We start from the raw sequence: 23,869 nt of genomic DNA on the forward strand, positions 1-23,869 counted from the left end.
CCAAAAAAACATGTCTTTCCCAACACGTAACCTGGTCAGGTGACAAGCAGGCAGACTTCAGCTTACACACAGTTTTCTGTACATATGATGAGGAAGACATAAAACATTTTAGAATGTTTGCCAGTTTCATTCTTTGTTGTTCTACTCTTCTTCTGTGGTGGAGCAAACACGAGTATTAACACGTTGAAGGACGTCTACACCCACGCGTCCAGCAGCTGCAGGTGAAATGAGGCTCGTGTGTCCAGTTCCAGGAGAACGCACACATTCATGCATCTGCATTGCCCATTGTAAGGCACGAAACTCCAGTTTTATGAATCTGGTCCCTGCGGTTCAGGGGCCCCGGACCACCTTGCCTGTGGAGTCTGGTTTTAACGAAGACCTGGAAAAATCTCAGGACTGTGGTAGTTGTGACCAACTTTTTCCAGATGTGCCCATCTGTGTGGGGTCAGCAGGTTCAGAGTGTGACTGTGGATCCCCGAGTCCAGTCTGTCAGGCAGCAGACGTCAGGTCATCAGTTCTGCTGCTTGAGGAGAGAAACGCAGGCTGCCTGAAACATTCAGTGACATCAGTCCTGATTCTTACACTTTGACACTTTCCATCCCGTTTAATTTTACTGTTTACTCTTGTTTTTACATGAATGAAGCACAATTTAAGATCTTTCAAAGTTAGCCTCTTCTGTTTACAAATGCCATGTCTTCACATGAGAACTGCCTGAAATGTAAGACAGTGTAAACAAAGACAAAAACACAAAGACAAAACAATAATAAGTAAACTTTAGGGACAAAGATGTCACTTCAGAGATCAGTAATGTGTCATGACTATGAATCACAGTAATCCCAGCTAATCGCTCTCATCATTGACTGACCCAGTAATTATAATTCGAGCTAATCTATTCCTCTTTTAGTTTATAAAATGTCTGAAAGTAGAAATAAACGTCCATCACAATTTCTTTCCTCCAAAACCCAAAGACAAGCAAAGAACACAGAAAAGCGGCAGTTCCCACAACCAGAGGCCCATCTGGTTTTACTTTGGAAATGACTTAAAACAGTTAATGGATCATTATGGTCGCTGATTCATTTTAGCAGCGGTTAATCGAGTGACTATAACATTAGTCAAGTTAACGAACTCACACAGACAAGCAGCAGACATGAAATAGAAAACTTAAATGAAACAACCCTTCGGTTCTGGGCTCAGTTTTGCGTGTTTGAAGTCTAAATCCGCCGCTGGTTAGCACAAACGCACACAGTCGATGTTTGCGGTTCGCGCTCCTCATCCCGCTCAGCTCTGCTTCTGCGCATGCTCAGTGGGCCTCGTGGACCCACCACGGTCAATATGGTGTTTTGATATCAGTACTGATGGTTATGGTGACGTTCCTCTCCATCAGCTCTCGGGCTTGTCCTTGTTGGGGCCCATAAACTCCACTCCATCGATCGGGATGTCCTTCTCCTTGATGGCCTTCTGAACGCACCGCTGGTACTTCCGGAAGGTCTCGGTGCACGGGTCGCCGCTGCGGTCCCCCTTCAGGAACTTCTCGGCGAACCAGCGGTTGAAGCACTGGTCGTACTCCCGTTTCAGGTCGGTGCAGGACTCTCCGACGCTGTTCATCTCCGACAACACCCTCACGCTTGACGGGCAGACAAAATATGGAGGATTTATGAAAGTGTTTTCAAGAGCAGGAACGGTGTTAACGCTCCGTGACTTTCCTTGAAGCGCGTCATGTGATTGGCTGACTTGAGAGCGCCGTCAAACGTTAAACGTCACCACGTATCAGAGATTGTGTATTAGGAGTTGAGTATCACTCTGACTAATTCCTCGAGGAGTCACAAACTGTCTTTTAAGATAACGTAAGATAAAATAGACCTTTACTACACTGGAGAAATTCACCCCCGTTTAGTTCCTGGTTCACTGCAGAAAAAACATAAAAACAGAATAGAAACACAAGTAGCAGCATGTTGTTGGTTGATAAAACGGTGACTTTATGAGAGCATTACAATGCACCAAAGTGCCTACTTATTATATAGATATTGCTGTAAGTGGGTATTGTTATCTAACACGTTATTTATTTCCATTAGGAGAAAACTGTCTGCAGCAACATTTTTGTTACATTTTATTAGTGTACGTCAAAGGAGAAACTGTCTCTCTGTATGTGGTTTGTAAGTTTCAGAAAAATAGAGACCGAGTGACTCCTCGTGCTCTGTTGCCTGAGCCGCCGTCCAAACCTCGCGAGACATTTGCGTTACTTTCCAAAATCTCACGGTTCCCAGGAAGACGTGAAGAGGCATCAGAGCAACCTAATCGAGCACGACTGATATTTACATTCGATTGGTAACTGACCACATTAAAAGCCAAAGCAGGAGTTAAAACGGGTAAGTAACAGTCTCGGAGCCTCTTAGTGACCATCTGATTGCTGCAGTTTTGGAGATATGTGGAACGTTACTTCAATGCAAACAGCTTTAGCATGCTTTGCGAGGCCATCTTGATTGTTGTGGCCGGGATGCTTTGCAGCTGTTAGCTTAACGTTAACTGTTCCGCCTGTTTTGATTCAAAGTCAATAACGACGCTTTTGTGTAGTGCTTGCTGCTATAGTCTGAGGCTACACGATGTCTGACAGCGAGGACAGCGACTTCTCGGACAACCAGAGTGAGCGCAGCAGCGACGGGGAGGCCGAGGAAGTGGAGGAGAATGAGGTATGCTAACCGCTAGCTAGTTAATGCTAACTGTCCACTGGATCCGGGTAAACATTGTGAGTGAATGCGAGTATTTACAGAGTGGATTATTCTTCCAAAACTTCCATCGGATATAAAAGTATGCAACCGTGTTAGAACATTGCGCACTTTATTGATGCTTCTGTTGTGATCCGTCACCAGGAGGAGGCGGGCAGCCCCGTGGGCAGCGACAAAGTAGCGGAGGAGGAGGGGGAGGACCTGGAAGATGAGGAAGAATATGATGAAGAGGAGGAAGAGGACGATGATGACCGTCCCAGGAAGAAGCCGAGACATGGAGGGTTCATCCTGGATGAAGCCGGTGCGGTGTCATCTGTCATCAGCTCCCTTTAAACTGTCCCTCCTCTCCCCTTTTCTGCTTTTCAGAGATAAATGGAGCCTTAATGCAATCTTAAAAGTTTTGTCCCTCTGGTTCTGTCCTTGCTGTTTAGATGTGGACGATGAATATGAGGATGAGGAAGACCAGTGGGAGGAAGGAGCTGAAGATATTCTGGAGAAAGGTGAGTCACTCAGCCTGTCCACAAGGTGGGAGGGGACGTATGTGATGTCCCCCAGACTGTCCTCCATCTGACAAACAACATATTTGTGTTCTTATTTATTATTATTGCTGCACTGACAGACCTGACCTGTCTTTGGATCCTGAGAGCAGAGACCCTGGCTCTGATTAAAGGACCATTCTGGTGTTTTTAAAATTTTAGCCCATTTACTACAAATCATACAAACAACATATAACTGCCCCTCACTTTCCAGAGCATGTTGCTGTGTTTTTAACTGCATTACAGTATATTTTAACTGGTCACTGCTTTCCGTTCCACCATTAAAGTCAACAATACATGTTTTAGAGAGGAAGTTGATCGGAGACGTATCAAATCGATTGACGATGAAAGCTGTGTCGCAGTGCAAAGATAAGCTTGACAGCAGCAGTTTTGTCGTCTCTCTCCAAACTACACAGTTTGCTCTCGACCTGCTCTAACTGGAAAGTGTCGTGAGACGACTGTTGCTGTGATTTGGAGCTGTATAAATAACCTAAATTGAAGTGAATTAAAATCGGACTCTGACGGATTAATTGGTCCAAAAAGTCTGGAACCAGTCTCTCGTGCTGCTGTGAAGTGAACTGAAGTCGTCTGTGAGGGAAGAAAATATTCAAACACTGGAAACATTCTTTGGCAGTCAAGTTTTTGTTTCAGTGTGCATCGTTTGCAGTTAATGGGCTAAAACATGCAAATCACCGGCGTGGAAGTTGAGCCTGATTGGACCTTCTGTCACACTCTGTGAGAGAACCGTTCAGCGTTTCAGCTGGATCCGGTCCACTGAAACTGAGCCTGGAGCAGTTCTCATCATGCTGGTCTGTGCGTGACCTCTGATCTCCGCCTGATTTCACAGCTTAAACTGTGCGATTACATGTGGAGGCAGCATTTAGAATTTCAAGAATTTCCCTTCAGGGATAAATAAAGGAATTCTGATCTGATTTAGGCACATTTCAGTCCAACTTAAACCTCTGCTGCTTTTTTAAAGAAATAAACAAAAAAAATACAAGAATGTTTTTTTGTTGTTGTTGGGACATCAAAGTAGATCCAATATATGAATTATTTTGACTTTGCGCATCAGTTGAACTTGTGATTGTTTATGATCATTATGACACGATACTTGTGTGTTGTACGTTCATAAATATTTGTGATCAGCAGGTTGTTTCTTTCTCGAAGCTGACATTCAGGCACAGCGTCAGATGCCTTTTGGGTACGTCAGGGAGTCGACTCACGAGTCAGCCTGTTCAGTCCCGGGATGAGAAATGCTAAAAGTCTGTACGGCCTTTTGCTCAGCGTGTCATCACTGGAAATGACTTAAATTAAATCTTGTAAAAGTTTGAAAATGCCGGTCGGAACAGATCCATAAGAACAGCAGTTTGTACGTCCGTGTCTCTGCTGACCACTGAGTTTTAACAAGTTTTAACCTCGCAGAAATCCTCAGAGCGCGTTTGAGCAGACGTCTGAATGTGAGAAGAGCCTGTGGAAGGCGGGTGGAGGTTAGAGCTTCGCAGCTCCTTCTTCCTGACGTCACATCCTGCTCCTCTCCCGCTGTGCGTCGTTGCTGAACGTCACCTGGGCCTCATTTATCATTTTTTGCTACGTGGATTCATGCAGATGCTCAGACAGCAGTTACATCGCTGTGTGGACTTGAGCAGGTGTGAAGTTTTGATGTGTACAGAGTCAGCATTAGAGGACGCTGGACGAGTGCTCACGTCCACGTCGAGTGCTCGTCGCACGCAGTGTGGAAGCGTCACGCGGGCTTAAATCTCAGTGCGTGTCAGAGCAGTAAACACTGACTGAACTCTCACAGTCTGTGCATTCTAGCAGAGAAGAAGCATTTGTTTGTGTTTCTGTCCTCTGAGGACAAGTTAACCTCAAACCGTTCGCTGATGTTAATCTGTATTGACCCCACATTGTGGGAATGAAAAACATGAAACTGTGTGGTGTTGAGATGCGAGGACCTTTAGTTCTGATGGAGGTGCTGCGACGTCACTGACTTGTGACCTGTGTCCAGGCTTTAGTGTTGAACCTGGTCTTGTCTGACTGAACTCTCTCTGTCTCACCGGCGTCCCTCTCCGTCCTGCATGTCCTCTTCAGTTAACGGTAATTCTCCTCCAGATACTCTCTGATGTTTCCATGTGTATACGTGTGTGTATCTGAAGTAAACGGAGCATCAGCTTCATCCATTTGATAAAAATCCATGAACGTGTTAACCCCACCTCATCCCAGCACAGCTTACTGTGAGGAAGCACTGAGGGCAAATCCGGCCACGCCCGGCCTGCCGGGCGGAGCCTGAATGCTGCGACACCTTTTTAACATTTGAAACATTCTGTCGTTGGATAAAGCACACATGAACAAGTCCGTCCGAGTTCTGTAGTCCGGAGCAAATCCAACCACGTGCTTCAGGTCGTAGCTCAGAAGTCACGTGAATGTTGAGTGCAACGTGCATGCTGAGGTTTGAGCTGCAGACGACGTTTCAGTCATGACTCTGACAGCTGTGGTCATTTGCCCGACTGCTGCCTGATAGAAGACACGTTTTGGTTCGAGACGTTCTGACTAACAGGTGTGCTTTGAGCTTTTTGTGTGCACACGGTAATGCACTCTGTCACTGAAGGAGGCACGAGTACAGTGGACACAAAACCCCGTCGGCGCTCAGTAGACGTGTTTCCATTCACAGGCTTTGAAGAACATTTGGGAGCTTTGCAGTAAAACATGTTGATGGAAACTGCAAAATTTAACAAAATGTCCTTGATTGTGCAAAGTTTATCAAAGGTGGGTTTGCAGTTAAAGCTCTTAACAAGGGGAGATTGAAACTCCTTTTCCCAATAAAATCTGTTGAACTTAAAAGTCATGACCGATCAGCTGTTTCCTCCTTCCAGAGGAGGAGGAGAAGCGGCAGCAGATGGCCGACGCCGCTGCTTTGGTTTCTTCTTCTTCGCTGAGATTTATGGTTGATGGACAGCTTTGTTCTCTTCCACTTCCTAATCTCTTCTTCTGCTGTTTATTTCATCCATCCTCTGGTGAAACTTTGCATAAAAAGTAGTTTATGGAAATGCGCCTCATCTTTTATTCTGACTTTTCAAAAGTTTGCATCAAATTTGCTTGTTAATTTCATGGAAGCACAGCTGTTGACAGCTGTTTCTCTGGCTGAGCCAATCAGTGCTCAGTGGGCAGAGCTTTGGAGTGGGAGGAGCCCAAAACAGGGATAACAACTCTTAAATTGACGTAACAAGCGTCCACCTGAATATTTTTTATTGTCAACAAACTCCCTGGAATGACAAAGCACCAAGTGTGGATTAATCCGCATCTGAAAATAGTCCCCATCCAGTCTGACTTCCTGCTGTCAGCCTGATTAACAACCGATTTGAGCTTGTTGCTCCGTGTTCGTGAGGTTGGAGTTCGGAGCCACAGACAGGAAGTCGGTGCTGGGAGGCGGACTGACGTGTTCGGAGTCTTTCGGTGGGGTTTGTTGACAGTGAGATGAATGAAGCGAGGAAGACGAGATGAAAAGCCCAGCGAAGAGTTTTGTTTCTGCTGTACTGTCACCCGAAGCCTTCAGCGGCCTCATGCTTCTCTGTGCTCGACTCTCACCGTTAATCTGTTTGTTTTTCTGTTGTTGTTGTTTTTCTCCCATCATGCTTTGTGTTGCCTCTGCCTGGCTCTGCTCCTGTGTGCTCTGCCCTGATGACAATGTTGGCTTCTGCCCTCACCTCTTCATCCTCCTCTTCATCAAAACCTGCGTTGTACCTTTCTCCTCTTCTGTCTCTGTTTTCCGCTTCCCCCTCTTACTGCTCTGTTCTCCCTCCCTCTTTGCTTTCTGAACTTTCTCCTTTTTCTCAATCTTTTATGTCCTTTGTCCGTCCTTTGTCACATCTCTCTGCTCGTCCTTCTCCTCTTCCTTGTTGCTGGTCGGTCCTGAGCAGAGGAGGCTGAAGGTAAGTCTTTACTTCAGCAGTCGTTCTTCAGAATTTCATCAAAATTTCTGCAGTTTAATGTTGAACATGAGTCTCCTGTCCCCTGCCTCAGTGTCCAACATGGACCACGTGGTTCTGGATGAAGATCACTCTGGATCCAGACGGCTGCAGAACCTCTGGAGGTAACAAATGCCCCTTCGGCTCCAGGCTCGGCCTCACAGAGCTTCACGTTCAGAGGCTCATTCATTTACGACGACTCAGAGAGCAGCTGTTCCATCCAGCTGTTTTCAGTGTGTGCGGCGTGTGTGTGTGTTGAGTGGATCAAACAGATATTAAGCTTCAGGTGTGTGTGTGCAGTGATGAGGAGGCTTTAATCTTCACAAATTGAGGTGAAGTCTTGTGACAAGCACTGAAGTTCTGCCAACAATGTCATTGGCTAACTGTGTGTGTGTGTGTGTGTGTGCGCACGCGCACGCATGTGTGTTGCAGAGACTCCAGAGAGGAGGCGCTGGGTGAATACTACATGAGGAAGTATGCCAAGTCCTCAGGAGGAGAGCAGTGAGTATCTTTGTTCACTCACCTTGTGAAAACATGTCTGATCTCAGATCAGTGTTTACAGCAGTGTGTGACCACAGCGAGCTGCCGAATGATTGGCTTATTGATGAAGTTTATTCATCCAAGACTGAACACAAATTCGTGTCCAGTTTTGGGCCCGATGTTTCCCATTTATATAAACATAAAGTGTCTGTTCATCAGAGATCCAAATCCTGTTGTCTTCTTCTTCTTCTTCTTCTTCTGTGGTGTGCAGTTATTCTGGAGGGTCCGAGGAGCTCTCAGATGACATCACCCAGCAGCAGCTACTTCCTGGGGTCAAGTATGTGACGACTCGTCCACCAATCAACAGTGATGATGAGTGTGTGTAGAAATTGTCTTAATGCTAAATTTGCTTGTTCAGGGATCCCAACCTGTGGACGGTCAAGTGTAAGGTGTGTATCCTCTGTCGCTGTGTTTACACACTCACTCTCACACACACACACACACACACACACACACTCCATCAACATGTCTGTGTTTTCAGATTGGAGAGGAGAGGGCGACGGCCATCGCACTGATGAGGAAGTTCATCGCCTACCAGTTCACAGACACAGTAAGAGGCTGCGTAACGTGTTTGAATGCTCTGCTCTGATTGGCTGAACTCTGAGGTGTCGTTCAGCTGAGACGTGACACCTCAGCTGAACGACACCCCGACATTTGCTGCTGATATTTAACAGTGTCTCCACTATCATCCTTACAAATGATGACATTTTCATGAAGTAGAATTTTAGGCATTTTGAGCTTTACTGCAGTGATGGAGACGTGAATCAGGATCAGCTTGTGACCGACTGATCGCAGTGGATCAGAGCTTTCAGGTTTTTCCAGGAGTAATTAAAGTCTGCTGCAAATTTACGCTAAGTCTTGTACTGTGTACTGTGCTGTTTGTTTTACTCTACTACATTTGAGTTAGCCTCAGTTAGTTCGCAGGTTCAGATGGTGTCCAGGTGGGACAGAAATGACTCATAACTGCATTTACACACACTGACTTTCAGAAGGCGGAAACCTCAGAGCAGAACCCAACTCAGTGTGGGCAGACAGACAGAGAGAGGGAGACAGACAGAGTCAGACAGACAGAGTGTAGTAATACAGTAATGCAGTAATGGGTTTAATGAATTGGAAAAAGTGTGGAGGTCTTGTTTTACAGTGTTAACTAACTACTGAACAAACCTCCTCCTCCTCCTCCTCGTCTTCCTCCCCTCAGCCTCTGCAGATCAAGTCCGTGGTCGCCCCGGATCACGTTAAAGGTTACATCTACGTGGAGTCGTACAAGCAGACGCACGTTAAGGCGGCCATCGAAGGCATCGGCAACCTGAGGATGGGCCTGTGGAACCAGCAGATGGTCCCCATCAAGGAGATGACGGACGTCCTCAAGGTCGTCAAAGAGGTCACCAACCTGAAGCCAAAGTCCTGGGTCCGGCTGAAGAGAGGCCTGTACAAGGACGACATCGCTCAGGTACCGACTGGTCGCACGGTCCAGCAACCGAAACATCAGAGCGTCTCGTCAGCAGCCCTAACGTCTCGTCATCCCTCGTTCATGTCAAAAAATGAGAAGCTTCAGTGTGTCTCAGTGTTCAGCTGCTGTTGTTGCCTTGAAGGGTTAATCATACGGTTTGTTCACCAAAAATCTAAATGTCGCATAAGATGCAGCATAATAACGCAGCACGTTTTAAGGCTGAACGTTGAGTCGATTCATCGATTAGTAAGTTAAATTCACAGGAAATGCTTTCTTACTCTTTTTTTGTGACGCTTGTGGTTCTCCACACATGCAGGAACTTATGAATAATCAAATCACTGATTTGACACAAGATTCTTAAAGGAACAGTTCATCCAAAAATGGAAACGTCGTCATTTTGTCCTCCCGACATGCTGACGGAAACTCGGCTAAAGTTTCTTCGTCCACAGTAAAACGGCTGAAGGAGCTGGTTGGCTTGTTGTAAATGTTCAAAACAACAGAGCAACTCATAACATGGACGGCTTGTCCGGCTTAAAGCAAGTCTCTGGGGTTGATTTATGGGCCTGTTAAACCCGAAGTCTTCGGCACACGACCCGTCTGCGGTGGGCGGACGAGCTCAAACGTCATGGTGACTGATGAGCAGAGTGAGACGTTTTGTTGTGTTTTCCAGGTGGACTACGTGGAGCCGAGTCAGAACACCATCTCCCTGAAGATGATCCCGCGTATAGACCTGGACCGCATCAAGGCCAAGATGAGCCTGGTAAAACACAAGCTAACACGCGCCATCCTCCTGACGCACTGTGGTCGTGATTAGCTGAGTGTCTGTCTGTCTGTCTGTCTGTAGAAAGACTGGTTCGCTAAGAGGAAGAAGTTTAAGAGACCTGCTCAGAGGCTGTTTGATGCAGAAAAGATCAGGTACACACACACACACACACACACACACCGTACACACGAAGCGTGTACAGAAGCCAACAGTGATAATACTGGACGTAGTTGTATTCAGATGAGTTCACAGTCTGGACGACCGAATGCTCCTCGCGAACATCAGCAGAAAAGATGTTGCTGATGAGGTGTGTGTTTGCCTGTCGGTGACGCTTTGACTGACAGGTCGCTCGGAGGGGAGGTCAGCCACGACGGAGACTTCATGATCTTTGAGGGGAACCGTTACAGCCGCAAAGGATTCCTGTTTAAGAGCTTCGCCATGTCTGCTGTGGTGAGGAAGCCATCTAAAGAGGGGCTCCGGCGGGGCCCTGAGGAGCCTCCCTGTTTTCTGTAACGAAGCTTTGCATGTGAAGTGCTTTGAGGTGCACGATGCCGTGAAGCAGCTGCTTTGTGTTTCTGTCTGGCAGATCACAGACGGAGTGAAGCCCACGCTGTCCGAGCTCGAGAAGTTTGAAGACCAGCCTGAAGGACTCGACCTGGAGGTGGTCACCGAGTCAGGTAGAGTGCCTGTCTGTCTGTGTGTGTGTGTTTGGGGGGGGGGGGGTATTTACAATATAATTCAATTCAAAGTGGTGCGACGACACCAAACTGTGTTTGTTTGTGTGTGTGCAGGTAAGGAGCGTGAACACAACCTGCAGGCCGGTGACAACGTGGAGGTGTGTGAGGGAGAGCTGATCAACCTGCAGGGGAAAATCCTCAGTGTGGATGGCAACAAGATCACCATCATGCCCAAACATGAAGACCTGAAGGTACACACACACACACACATTCTCTGTCTGAACCCTCAGTATAAGAGCCAGCATCCGTATTCTTACCTGTCCTAACCTGAATCTCATCTCATTTCCTCATGATGTTGTTGACACTCATGAATAGACTGAACTCTGTGTGTGTGTGTGTGTGTGTGTGTGTGTGTTCCTTTGCAGGACCCCCTGGAGTTCCCGGCTCATGAGTTGAGAAAATATTTCCGTATGGGCGACCACGTGAAGGTGATCGCCGGGCGATACGAGGGCGACACGGGTCTCATCGTCCGAGTGGAGGAGAACTTCGTCATCCTGTTCTCGGACCTCACCATGCACGAGGTAGCCGCCGTCCGTTGGTGCTGGACGTGTTCTGGTTGGTGGAAAACAAGGCGGTAGCTCACACTTAAAGTTGAGCCCTCGGGTTGTTTAGGCCTCTGAGGACCCGTCAGGGCTGCCAGTGTTTGATTTATCTAAACTGGCAGCGTTTTGCAGCGAGTTGAGTTTAAACAGGTTTACTTCAGTGTGTGTGAGTGTGTTTTTGTACATCAGTGAAAGTCACACACTGAGTGGAATGTCTGCGTCCTGCAGGCTCTTATTTGAAATAAATGAGCATCAGTGATTTATGGCAGCTTTGGTTTTGATGAAATTTGGCAACAGTTTGGGAGGATTTCAGGTGTGGATGAGCCAGAATCAGACACACCTGGCAGCTTATCGGATAACTGACTTCAGCACCTTTAATGCACCGCAGTGTTTGTCATTTCATACCATATGAAACATGCCTGAGGTGTGTGTGTGTGTGTGTGTGTGTGTGAGCACAGCTGAAGGTGTTGCCCAGAGACCTGCAGCTCTGCTCAGAGACGGCGTCCGGCGTCGATGCAGGAGGACAGCATGAGTGGGGTGAGCTGGTCCAGCTGGACCCGCAGACCGTCGGCGTCATCGTCCGACTAGAGCGAGAGACGTTTCAGGTGAGTGTCCGAGAGCCAATCGTGTACCAGCTTCTTCTTCATCTCCCAGACTAGCAGAGTTTAGTGACCGACTCGTGTGTCTCAGGTGCTGAACATGCACGGGAAGGTGCTGACGGTGCGGCACCAGGCCGTGAACCGCAGGAAAGACAACCGCTTTGCTGTGGCTCTGGACTCGGAGCAGAACAACATCCACGTCAAGGACATCGTCAAGGTCATCGACGGGCCGCACTCTGTAAGAGCCGCTCGTCAGCTCCTGTCACGTCGGAGCTCAGACACGTCCTGCGCGACAAAGCGCACAGCGGTTTGCTTTGAAAGCTGAGAGACTGTGTGTGTGTGTGTGTGTGTGTGTGTGTGTGTGTTCGTTCCTCCTGCAGGGCCGTGAGGGGGAGATTCGGCACCTGTTCCGAGGCTTCGCCTTCCTCCACTGTAAGAAGCTGGTGGAGAATGGAGGCATGTTTGTCTGCAAAACCCGACACCTGGTGTTGGCTGGTGGCTCCAAGGTCAGCAGCTCATTGGCTGCCTGATGTGTCACTGTGGGCTCCTATTGGCCAAAGTGTTTTCATGTAACATCAGTGACTGTCTGCAGCTGTGAACCTCCTGTGGTTTTAGCAGCATTTGTGTCCAGTAGTTCTGAACGGTGACCTGTTGCAGGTGAAGCGTTTCAAGGCGTGTTTCTGTTTGCGTCCTCCAGCCCAGAGACGTGACCAACTTCACGGTGGGAGGATTTGCTCCGATGAGCCCTCGGATCAGCAGTCCGATGCACCACGGTGGAGGAGGCAAGTGATTTTTTTAAAAAAATGTTGTCTTGCTGCTGAGCACCTGTCAGCTGCTTTAATTGCTAAATGCGTTGAATATTTAGTGCTCAAACAGAAAAGAGCTGTGATGTTGACGGTGTATGTCGTCATGCAGGTGCTCCGCAGAGAGGAGGAGGCGGAGGAGGGATGGGCCGGGGCAGAGGGCGAAGAGACAACGAGCTGATTGGTCAGACGGTCCGCATCTCCCAGGGTCCTTACAAAGGTGACATCAGTTGTCATGTGACTGATGAAGGTCAGCTGAGTCTCCTCGTCTGGTCCATGAACTTCTCCTCTGATGAGTTTCCTCCTCTTCCCAGGTTACATCGGTGTGGTGAAGGACGCGACAGAGTCTACAGCCAGAGTGGAGCTGCACTCCACCTGTCAGACCATCTCTGTGGACCGACAGCGCTTAACTACCATGTATGTCCTCAGAGCGTGCTCAGTCAGCAGTACTTTGGCCTGCTGCAGTACTTTGGCCTGCTGCAGTACTTTGGCCTGCTGCAGTACTTTGACCTGCTGCAGTACTTTGACCTGCTGCAGTACCATCAGCCCTGTTCTCTTTTGCTGTTAGTCTCTCTGTCAGAACTCAACATGTGCTCCAGTTTCTAAATTTTCTAACCACCTGCCACCCCCTCCTTCCCTCCAGGGGAGCTAAGAAACATAGTGGGATGACCTCCACCCACGGTCGGACTCCCATGTATGGCTCCCAGACTCCAATGTACGGCACCGGGTCCAGAACGCCCATGTACGGGTCTCAGACGCCGCTGCATGACGGTAAAACTCCAACTAACCAATCAGATTAAGTTAGAAACAGTGAAGGCTGATGTCAAGTTTTATTAGACCAAACAATCAACATGTACAGACCAGCTGAATTATTACCCACAATGCTGTGCAGCTGAGAGTCATCCTTCGTCCTTCTAACAGGAAGCCGTACGCCTCATTACGGCTCTCAGACCCCACTGCATGATGGGAGCAGGACGCCAGGTCAGAGTGGAGCCTGGGACCCCAGCAACCCCAACACACCTTCCAGGTAATGCACACATGCACACACACACGCGCATGCACACCACACACACACAGTTCAGCCTATTCATGAGTGTCTTCTCTCCAGGAATGAAGAGGAGTACGACTTTGGCTATGACGATGAGCCCTCCCCGTCCCCTCAGGGCTACGGGGGGACCCCCAACCCTCAGACACCGGGTTACCCAGAGGTCCCGTCTCCACAAGTCAACCCGCAGTACAACCCTCAGACACCTGGCACACCTGCTATGTGAGTATCAACCATCAGCATCTAAAGTGACGGCCGACGTGGCTCCACTTCTTCCCATTGTACAAAAGTGAAGTCAAAATCTCCCTGATACGAGTGCTGCCATCTTGTTCTGGTGATGTCATTAGAAGCACTTTGGAGTCTGTGCAGTAGTGATCGAGAGGTGGAACATCAGTGTGATAAGAACTACCTAAAATGACAGAAACAATCTCTGGGACAAAATGATTTGAGGTGTACTTTGAGTTCTTAGTTTGACTCATGGCTCATCTGCTAACGTGAAGGGGAGGGGCTTATGAGCTGTACTGCAGCCAGCCACCAGGGGGCGTCCAGGTGTTTGGGCTTCACTTGGGGGAGCTCTCATGTTGTCCATCTTTATGTTCAGTCAGTGGTTTCCATGCAGATGTTAGAGCTGCTGTGCAGAGAAGTTCATTCTTCTCCACGACAGCCTAAGTGTTCTTCCTGTCTGATGGTGAAAGCAGAAACGTAGTTTTTGTCTTTAGATGTGGACACGGTAAGAACTGGTCCAGTATATCAGCTTCTGGCAGCTAAATGCCTGAGTGTCCTCTGTCCTGTTTGTTCGGGGAAAACAGTTTGATATTTAGAATAACCTTAAATCCTAAGTGCACTCATTTGGCTTTTCTCAGAGAACAGATGTGACTGATGTCTAACGTGTGTGTGTGTGTGTGTGTGTAGGTACAACACAGAGCAGTATTCTCCCTATGCGGCCCCGTCCCCTCAGGGCTCCTACCAGCCCAGTCCCAGTCCTCAGAGTTACCACCAGGTGGCGCCCTCACCGGTCGGCTACCAGAACACACACTCTCCTGCCAGCTACCACCCGACCCCGTCCCCCATGGCTTATCAGGTAGGTAACTCATGTAATGAAGTGTTTAAAACACATCAGTGTCGAGTCGCAGCACACGTAAGCTCTCTAAATGTTTTCTGCTTCAGATTAAAGGAAGCTGAAGTGTCTCAGCGGGAAAAGCTTTCTTTGTCCTCCACATGAGTGTTTCTGTAACCGTGACTCCACAGGCCAGTCCCAGTCCCAGTCCCGTGGGCTACAGTCCCATGACACCCGGAGCGCCTTCTCCAGGGGGGTACAACCCCCACACCCCGGGCTCCAACATCGAGCAGGGCAGCAGCGACTGGGTGACCACCGACATCCTGGTCCGGGTCAAGGACTCCTTCATGGACCTGATGGGACAGACCGGAGTCATCAGGAGCGTCACGGTAACAAATACAAGCACATGAGAAGTCCTGTGCCATCAGATCTGTGTTTACACGGGGTCGTGAACTGCTTTCAGACTGCGCCCCTACTGTCATCAGTTACCTTAACCAGCACCAGGTCTCTGTGGACTCTGGCAGAAATGCAGTGCAGTTGACACCACAGGCCTGTTTCTCACTTCTTGTTTCTGGGTGATCATGTAGAAAGTCCGTGTTCCTCAAATCCACACGTGCTGTTGCTCGCCGCCTTTCTGAGATGAGTTACGAGGAGGCTGCAGTGTGTGGTGTTGTGTTGCCACAGCGTCACGTCATTAGCTAACAGATGACGAATCGTGCTCAGGCCCCGCGTGACGGTCCGGGGCGGGGACTCGACCCCTGAACTTCTAAGTGTTGTGACCACCTGAAAGCAGCTGTAAGCCAGATGGGCGCTCCAGATGTTGCTGCTCGGATCAGTCAGGGAGCATGTCCAGCACTGTGTCCTGAACTGTCCCTCTGGTTCAGGATTTATTTCGGTTTTAGTAATTTCACTTGAGAACACTCGGCTCTCCTTGCAGGAGCAGCGTGCTGAAGATGACGTTAGATTTGGATGTTGTCTTCAAAATGATACATGCAGTTGGTCACGTGTGTGTGTGTGTGTGTGTGTGTGTCTGTCTGTCTGTCTCTGTCTACAGGGCGGGATGTGTTCGGTGTTCATGCAGGAGTCTGAGAAGGTGGTGAGCATCAGCAGTGATCACCTGGAGCCCGTCACTCCCACCAAGAACAACAAGGTAAAGCTGAACAGCAGCTTCCACTCACTCGGCCTTCAACGCGTTTGCCAGAACCTTCCAGGTGTTAACACACGTCGCGCTTTGGGTTTGAGTTTGACGTCGGCTGTAAAACCATCAGCTGGACGTTTAAAGCAGTGAGCTGTTGATGCCATTTAAAGTGGAGGAAAGATCACGTCTCAGTCGGCTCATTAGACACAGATACGTGGCCAAAAGTATGTGGACATTCTGCCTGGGTCCCTCAGTCACATCAAATCTGTACGATGACAGTTCAGACAGGCGGGCTGTTGGTCCCAACATGAGGACTCCAACTGATTTTCTGTCAAAAAAATCAGGTTTTTTTCAGATTTTCCTCCCGTTCAGATCTTCAGGTCAGTTCAGTTAATTTGAGGCTGATTTTAATGCGAATTTGAACATCTGGAATGCCAAGTGTCCTCACAGAGATGCTGAAAGCCGCTCATGTTGTGTCCAGGTGAAGGTGATTCTGGGAGAGGACCGCGAGGCGACCGGCATCCTGCTGAGCATCGACGGAGACGACGGAATCGTCCGCATGGAGCTGGACGACCAGCTGAAGATCCTCAACCTGAGGTTCCTGGGACGCCTCGAGCACTGAGAGACGGACAGACGAGTGGACGGCTGGAGACACATGCAAGACTTCACGAGAACACATGGATTTTGTCTTTATGTCTTTGTCGATCAGAATCATCTCATTGTCCAAAGTTACAACAGATTTATGAACGAGATGACCTTCAGGCGTCTGAAGTCGTTTCTCCTTGTGTCCAGCAGGTGTCGCTCTCTCCTCCGCTCCTTTTTGGTTTTTTTTTTAGTTTTTGTTAGCTTCACTTTCCTCAGTAGTGCTATGAAACTGTTTTTAGTGCTTTCTTCATGTCCTGTCAGTGCATTGAGGAGGGAGAACAACAAAGTGCAGTTTGTCAATAAACCGTGAACCATCTGTCAGTCTGCACGTGGGTTTTTGGTCACATGACGCCGCGCTTTACGGCGACGCGCTCCAGAAAGCGGCAGCATGTGAATCCATCACAGCGTCCTCATTCAGCTGGAAGGTACTCCTGTTTATCACTTCTTCAGAAGGTCTGCGTGTTTTACTCCAGCTGTGCAGCCCGAGTGCAGTCAGAACCTGCTGTCAGGATACCCAAACAGGATGTGGTGATTACGTTCTGAATGAATAATAAAGTGAGCGTGTGTGTGATTGCTGTTGTGAACCGAATGGAAGCCTCGATTTGGCGTTATGGCCGTCGCCATCTTGGCTTTTGAAGCCCCGAGTAACCATACACTCAGAAAAATGACCCTATACTCTACTCAATTTAATCTGTGTAACAGTATTACACACAAAATATTGAGCAAACTTAAAATCTGTGAAATCAGTTAAATTTACCTCATGAATTAAGCAAAATGTACTTAATTTTTTTAAGCTGATCTAGGTAACTATATTGAGTACCATGAAATCTTAAATTTATTTTGTTTAATTAAAATGTTATGTCTATGCAATAGAAACCCTACATTCAAACCACTCAAGAAACTGAGTAGATAAAATTACAATTTCAGGTAGATGCAACTGAAAGTTAGATTATTTAACTAAACAAACCTGCTACATTTACTTGATGTTTTTAACAGATATTTTTTTTAATTAAGGTCAATATAAAACACCATTCTACATAACATTTTATTAAACATTTATTTTGTCTTTGACAAAAATATAAAATAACATTACCTCTGAACAGAGTCTGAGATTTCTCAACTTGCATTACATAAACTCTGGGATTATTATGCACTGGTTGTTTGATTTTCATCCAGCTGAAATGCACCAAGCACCACAGTTTGACCTCACTGAGACACATTAAACTTTATACTTCAGACAGCTAAACCTTGCCAATTAAAACATCCCTCAGAGAGCATCTTGCTGAACAGTAGCCAGCACCTACATACAGAGGTAGGCCAAATCTCTGAAAAACTCTGAACTGTGACTTATTCTTAAAAGTGAGCACTGCATCATGTGTACATACATCTGGCTGAAATGAATGCAGCACCTGGCTGAAAAGCATTAAGAACAACATTCTGATGACATTAAGACTCTTATGTAAACATGAACACATTCAACTTCTATAACCCGGACAGGAAAACCTTGCCCATTGAAAATTCCCTCAGTGCATCTTGCTCAACAGTAGCCAGTGGTCATTTTTCAGTCCCTGAACTGTGACATCCGGTCAAGGCAGATGGCCGCCCATCTTGAGTCGGGTTCTGCTCCGAGGTTTCTGCCTTCTAAAAGGCAGTTTTTCCTCTCCACTGTGGCCAAGTGCTGCTCAAGGGGGAATGTTGGGCTCTCTGTATTTACAATTTAATTACAGAGTTTGGTCTCGACCTGCTCAAATTGGAAAGTGTCATGAGATAACTTTTGTTGTGAATTGGCGCTATATAAATAAACTAAACTGAATTGAATTGAATTGACTTATCACCAGTGAGCTTGACAATGTCCATATGAGCATCTGGCTGAAATGCAGCATATGGCTAAACTTCACAAAGAATTACATTTTGACCACATTAAGACTATTATCTAAACATTAACACGTTGAACTTCAATACTTGAGACAGGTAAAGCTTGCCAATGAAAAATTCCCTCAATCAGAGAGCATCTTGCTGAACAACAGCCAGCAACTACATACAGAGGTCATTCTTCAGTCTTTGAACTCTGATGGTTTCCAGGATCCAGCAATACTTTCTGGAATACCTCAAAACTGTATTTGAGGTTCTTGGGGGTATCAAAGATCCAATGCATAGATCAGTCCCAACAGATAGCAGCAGGCTCTGCTAAGATCCCCAAGACTGTTGAGGATGGTGTTGCCCTCAATCACTATGCCAACATTGACTGACCCATCTTTCCGCAGCAGGCAAATCGCCATCACTTCATCCGCCAACCGCTCTTCAACGCTGGCTGGTCCATCTGCAGCATCCTGTAGACATTGTAAAGATAACTGTCAAAAGCTCATTTTCAACCTGCATGTCACAACACAAATACTACCTACTAACATAAGAGCAGGACACTGACCTATAAATCAATGTGGGTAACTTGTACAGTCCCGCACTGAGTTAACCCGCGAGTTGTAGAAGCCAAAGAGACACGGCGCGGCGTGTTTGAGGTGTGTGGGCGTTGCAGGGGCGGTGGTTCACGTAGGAGCAGGTGTGCGTGCGTGGCAGTGGGCTCTCACCAGTGGCGACAGTCACGGTTGGGTGCAGCCGTATTTTTTGTTGAACGCTACGCTGTCATTCGTTTCCTGTTCATTCATTCCTCAGCTCCGTTGCTCAATAAACACACAAAATGGCTTAAAATAGCTCAGTAAAGTTTCTGTGGCACCAAAGTTGAAATAAACAACACAGAGAAAAAACATGAGCGTCATCCATCGACCCAGAGTTTCACAGTGCATACCTGGTTTTGAGGTGTTAACTGCAGTACACTTAATTCTGTCGTTACCGCACACAAAGAAGAAGCTACTGATGCTGTGCTCATGCACGTTGACAAGCGGCGCGGTGGCGTACGTATTTACGACAATAATCATGAAACGTAAGGCGGACATTTGAAGGCGCGGCGGCGGGCCGCTCACTCCGTTCATTCCAAACCAGCCTAAGTGGCCTACTGAGACCACACAGTCAATGACTGAGAGCCACGCAAATGAGTGTACATTAACCCCGTTTGAAACTGTGAAACACCACGGTACACACGCGTGTGCATGCACACATACACCGCCCCCCGCTGGGCCACGGCGGAGCTTTGACCGGCTGACGAGCTCTGTCGTCGGTCGCTGTGAGGAACGTCTGTAGCTCGGAGGTATAACTACCTTACGTGGCTGTTCCCACAAAAGCGTAACGTCGGAGCGCCGTGACGTTACTGCAACCTCATGTGAGAAAAAACTAAGGGAAAGAGAGGTGAAAGCTAAACATACGTTCAATGCCCAATGTCTACCCCTCCCCCCACGCCCACCATGCCGCGACGGAATCAGGTGATGTCTGAGCATGTTGTGTGGCGCTAGAATACGAATAAAACTGTTTTTACACCCCTTCTTGGTTGACGTTAGCTGTGAAACTGTGTGTTAACCAAATAAACCGCGTGTTAACTTAAAATTTGGTGGCTAGAAAGTTAGCGAACCAAGCTAGCTAGCTAGCTAGCTTCAGCACAACAGTATGGTCGCGACAGTGTTTAGGAGAGAGAATAAAACAACACCCAGCCTTATGCTGGAAGACAGTCGCCATTGATTTAAAAACTGTAAGAGCTCTACTTACCGACACTTTTTCCTCCAACTTCACCGTGCTGGTTGGCCTCGTGTTGCAACACCGCAGGATTACCCATGAACCCACTCTTTGCCCGCGAATGGGCCACGTCATGACGCTCTGCGTAACAAAACTTACTCATTTTTTTACGTTGTTGTTAGATATGAAAAATATTGAGTTCAGATGAGTAATAATTAAAGTTCATGAAACTGATAAATGTAAATGCTAGATACTCAAATATTTAGTAATACTATATATATATATATATATATATAGTAAATATAGTAAATATCCAGGGCCAACTATAGTTGGATTAGAGGGTGGAGCTGGTGGAGGACATCCTGACTGGATCTGACTGAGATGAGGACTCACCGTGGCAGCACCACCCTAAAGATATAACCTGTCTGAATATAAGTGGGAGGATAATTTACAAAATGATAAGATGATTACTGAGTTTATAAATTCAATTCAGTTTATTTATGTAGCGCCAAATCACAACAACAGTTAGAGCCGGTCCACACCAAACTCTTTCATTTGATTTTTGGTCCAGAGAGACCAACAAAACCCCCCATGAACCAGCGACAGTGGAGACGAAACACTGACTTTTACAAGGCATAAACCTCAGAGCAGAACCCAACTCAGTGTAGACAGACAGAGAGAGGGAGACTGGAGGAGAGACAGGCAGAGAGAGAGGAAGGGGGAGACTGGAGGAGAGACAGACAGAGAGAGAGGGAGACTGGAGGAGAGACAGGCAAAGAGAGAGTAAGGGGGAGACTGGAGGAGAGACAGGCAAAGAGAGAGGAAGGGGGAGACTGGAGGAGAGACAGGCAAAGAGAGAGGAAGGGGGAGACTGGGAGAGAGACAGGCAGAGAGAGAGAGAGAGACTGGGAGAGAGACAGGCAGAGAGAGAGAGAGAGACTGGGAGAGAGACAGGCAGAGAGAGAGAGAGAGACTGGGAGAGAGACAGGCAGAGAGAGACAGACAGAGAGAGAGAGGGAGACTGGGAGAGAGACACAGAGAGAGAGGGAGACTGGGAGAGAGACAGGCAGAGAGAGAGGGAGACTGGAGGAGAGACAGGCAGAGAGAGAGGAAGGGGGAGACTGGAGGAGAGACAGGCAAAGAGAGAGTAAGGGGGAGACTGGAGGAGAGACAGGCAAAGAGAGAGGAAGGGGGAGACTGGAGGAGAGACCGGCAAAGAGAGAGGAAGGGGGAGACTGGGAGAGAGACAGGCAGAGAGAGAGAGAGAGAGACTGGGAGAGAGACAGGCAGAGAGAGAGAGAGAGACTGGGAGAGAGACAGGCAGAGAGAGACAGACAGAGAGAGAGAGGGAGACTGGGAGAGAGACACAGAGAGAGAGGGAGACTGGGAGAGAGACAGGCAGAGAGAGAGGGAGACTGGAGGAGAGACAGGCAGAGAGAGGAAGACTAGGAGAGAGACAGGCAGAGAGAGAGAGAGAGACTGGGAGAGAGACAGGCAGAGAGAGAGAGAGACTGGGAGAGAGACAGGCAGAGAGAGAGAGAGACAGGCAGAGAGAGAGGGAGACTGGGAGAGAGACAGGCAGAGAGAGAGGGAGACTGGGAGAGAGACAGGCAGAGAGAGAGAGGGAGACTGGGAGAGAGACAGGCAGAGAGAGAGAGGGAGACTGGGAGAGAGACAGACAGAGAGAGAGGAAGGGGGAGACTGGGAGAGAGACAGGCAGAGAGAGAGGGAGACTGGGAGAGAGACAGGCAGAGAGAGAGAGAGACAGGCAGAGAGAGAGGGAGACTGGGAGAGAGACAGGCAGAGAGAGAGGGAGACTGGGAGAGAGACAGGCAGAGAGAGAGAGGGAGACTGGGAGAGAGACAGGCAGAGAGAGAGGGAGACTGGAGGAGAGACAGGCAGAGAGAGACAGACAGAGAGAGAGAGGGAGACTGGGAGAGAGACAGACAGAGAGAGGGAGACTGGGAGAGAGACAGGCAGAGAGAGAGGGAGACTGGAGGAGAGACAGGCAGAGAGAGGAAGACTGGGAGAGAGACAGGCAGAGAGAGAGAGAGAGACTGGGAGAGAGACAGGCAGAGAGAGAGAGAGACTGGCAGAGAGAGAGAGAGAGACTGGGAGAGAGACAGGCAGAGAGAGACAGACAGAGAGAGAGAGGGAGACTGGGAGAGAGACACAGAGAGAGAGGGAGACTGGGAGAGAGACAGGCAGAGAGAGAGGGAGACTGGAGGAGAGACAGGCAGAGAGAGGAAGACTGGGAGAGAGACAGGCAGAGAGAGAGAGAGAGACTGGGAGAGAGACAGGCAGAGAGAGAGAGAGACTGGGAGAGAGACAGGCAGAGAGAGAGAGAGACAGGCAGAGAGAGAGGGAGACTGGGAGAGAGACAGGCAGAGAGAGAGGGAGACTGGGAGAGAGACAGGCAGAGAGAGAGAGGGAGACTGGGAGAGAGACAGGCAGAGAGAGAGAGGGAGACTGGGAGAGAGACAGACAGAGAGAGAGGAAGGGGGAGACTGGGAGAGAGACAGGCAGAGAGAGAGGGAGACTGGGAGAGAGACAGGCAGAGAGAGAGAGAGACAGGCAGAGAGAGAGGGAGACTGGGAGAGAGACAGGCAGAGAGAGAGGGAGACTGGGAGAGAGACAGGCAGAGAGAGAGAGGGAGACTGGGAGAGAGACAGGCAGAGAGAGAGGGAGACTGGAGGAGAGACAGGCAGAGAGAGACAGACAGAGAGAGAGAGGGAGACTGGGAGAGAGACAGGCAGAGAGAGAGAGGGAGACTGGGAGAGAGACAGGCAGAGAGAGAGAGGGAGACTGGGAGAAAGACAGACAGAGAGAAAGAGGGAGACTGGGAGAGAGACAGGCAGAGAGAGAGAGAGGGAGACTGGGAGAGAGACAGGCAGAGAGAGAGAGGGAGACTGGGAGAAAGACAGGCAGAGAGAGAGAGGGAGACTGGGAGAGAGACAGGCAGAGAGAGAGAGAGGGAGACTGGGAGAGAGACAGACAGAGAGAGAGGGAGACAGGCAGAGAGACAGGCAGAGAGAGAGAGAGAGACTGGGAGAGAGACAGGCAGAGAGACAGACAGTATTGGAATGACGATGACAGCATTAACAATAATGCTTTTGATAATAACAGTAATAATAATAACAGTAATAACAATAACGCATAACAGGTGGTGATAACAGTCGGGTCAAGCAGGACCTCGCGAGCTGCTGTCCGTTAGCCGCAGGGCCGCCGTGGCTGCTCGTGGTCTATGGGGAAGTAGTAGAAGGGGACCTGAGGAGGGCACGGATGTCCAGGTGAGGTCCCTCCGGCTCCAGGTGCGGATGCCGGCTCCCCGTCAGCGTCACCGCGGTGGTTGCAGCCGACTGTCAGGTTACGAGACAGAGGGACCTTCACCTGAAACCACACCTCTCTGTCCTGAGGGGGGAGGACATGGACATGAGACACAGCTACTGCTGACACTGAAAGTACTGCGAGTACTTCTGCTGAGTATTCGCGTCGCTGCAGGTACTCGGTGCTGTAACTCAGCCGAACAGCGTGGCCGGTCAGCTCGTGATCAGCTCGTGATCAGCTCCTGTCTGAGCTGTCATATCCACATCGCTTCATCAGCCGATCAATCGCTGATCGAAGTGTGCAGCTGCGTGGGTGTGCTCGGCTTAAAAACAGGAACGGGACGGCAGAGTCACTGAACACGTCACCTTGTCGTCTGTGACA

The 23,869-nt window shown here is 48.6% G+C and overlaps 3 protein-coding genes across 7 annotated transcripts in view; 1 reads left to right on the forward strand and 2 right to left on the reverse strand.

The window, feature by feature from the left end:
* Positions 1-589: 589 nt before the first annotated feature.
* On the reverse strand, positions 590-1,737 carry triap1 (TP53 regulated inhibitor of apoptosis 1). Its single transcript, XM_046390124.1, has one exon. It carries the CDS (start codon positions 1,603-1,605, stop codon positions 1,381-1,383), a length of 225 nt encoding a protein of 74 aa, XP_046246080.1. The 5' UTR covers positions 1,606-1,737; the 3' UTR covers positions 590-1,380.
* supt5h (SPT5 homolog, DSIF elongation factor subunit) lies at positions 1,450-16,856 on the forward strand. 5 transcript variants are annotated; one of them, XM_046390121.1, is made up of 31 exons: positions 1,450-1,575; positions 2,587-2,687; positions 2,868-3,024; positions 3,155-3,223; positions 5,348-5,353; positions 7,174-7,185; positions 7,277-7,346; positions 7,654-7,722; positions 7,973-8,038; positions 8,120-8,150; positions 8,243-8,311; positions 8,960-9,211; positions 9,882-9,971; positions 10,056-10,126; positions 10,319-10,424; positions 10,561-10,651; positions 10,766-10,902; positions 11,077-11,232; positions 11,712-11,858; positions 11,944-12,090; positions 12,233-12,358; positions 12,550-12,634; positions 12,768-12,875; positions 12,970-13,072; positions 13,299-13,426; positions 13,577-13,682; positions 13,764-13,922; positions 14,613-14,781; positions 14,949-15,146; positions 15,812-15,907; positions 16,377-16,856. In XM_046390121.1, the coding sequence occupies exons 2-31, from the start codon at positions 2,601-2,603 to the stop codon at positions 16,515-16,517; spliced, it is 3,252 nt and encodes a 1,083-aa protein (XP_046246077.1). In that variant the 5' UTR covers positions 1,450-1,575; positions 2,587-2,600; the 3' UTR covers positions 16,518-16,856. The 5 variants fall into 5 exon arrangements, with proteins under 5 accessions (XP_046246077.1, XP_046246075.1, XP_046246078.1 ...); XM_046390119.1 differs by lacking the exon at positions 1,450-1,575 and adding an exon at positions 2,206-2,366; XM_046390120.1 differs by lacking the exon at positions 1,450-1,575 and adding an exon at positions 2,235-2,366 and having other exon boundaries at positions 2,572-2,687.
* Positions 16,857-23,142: 6,286 nt separating this feature from the next.
* The window catches only part of rnaset2l (ribonuclease T2, like), a 4,278-nt gene continuing 3,551 nt past the window's right edge, over positions 23,143-23,869 (reverse strand). Inside the window, exons 8-9 of the mRNA XM_046390126.1 lie at positions 23,854-23,869; positions 23,143-23,572 (exon numbers count right to left, since the gene is read on the reverse strand). The exon at positions 23,854-23,869 is cut by the window's right edge and continues 59 nt beyond it. Of these exons, the coding sequence (XP_046246082.1) occupies positions 23,372-23,572; positions 23,854-23,869 (217 nt within the window). The 3' untranslated portion in view covers positions 23,143-23,371. The remainder of the gene's footprint in view (positions 23,573-23,853) is intronic.

Source organism: Scatophagus argus, chromosome 5 (assembly GCF_020382885.2).
Source record: "Scatophagus argus isolate fScaArg1 chromosome 5, fScaArg1.pri, whole genome shotgun sequence".
Taxonomy (NCBI): domain Eukaryota; kingdom Metazoa; phylum Chordata; class Actinopteri; family Scatophagidae; genus Scatophagus; species Scatophagus argus.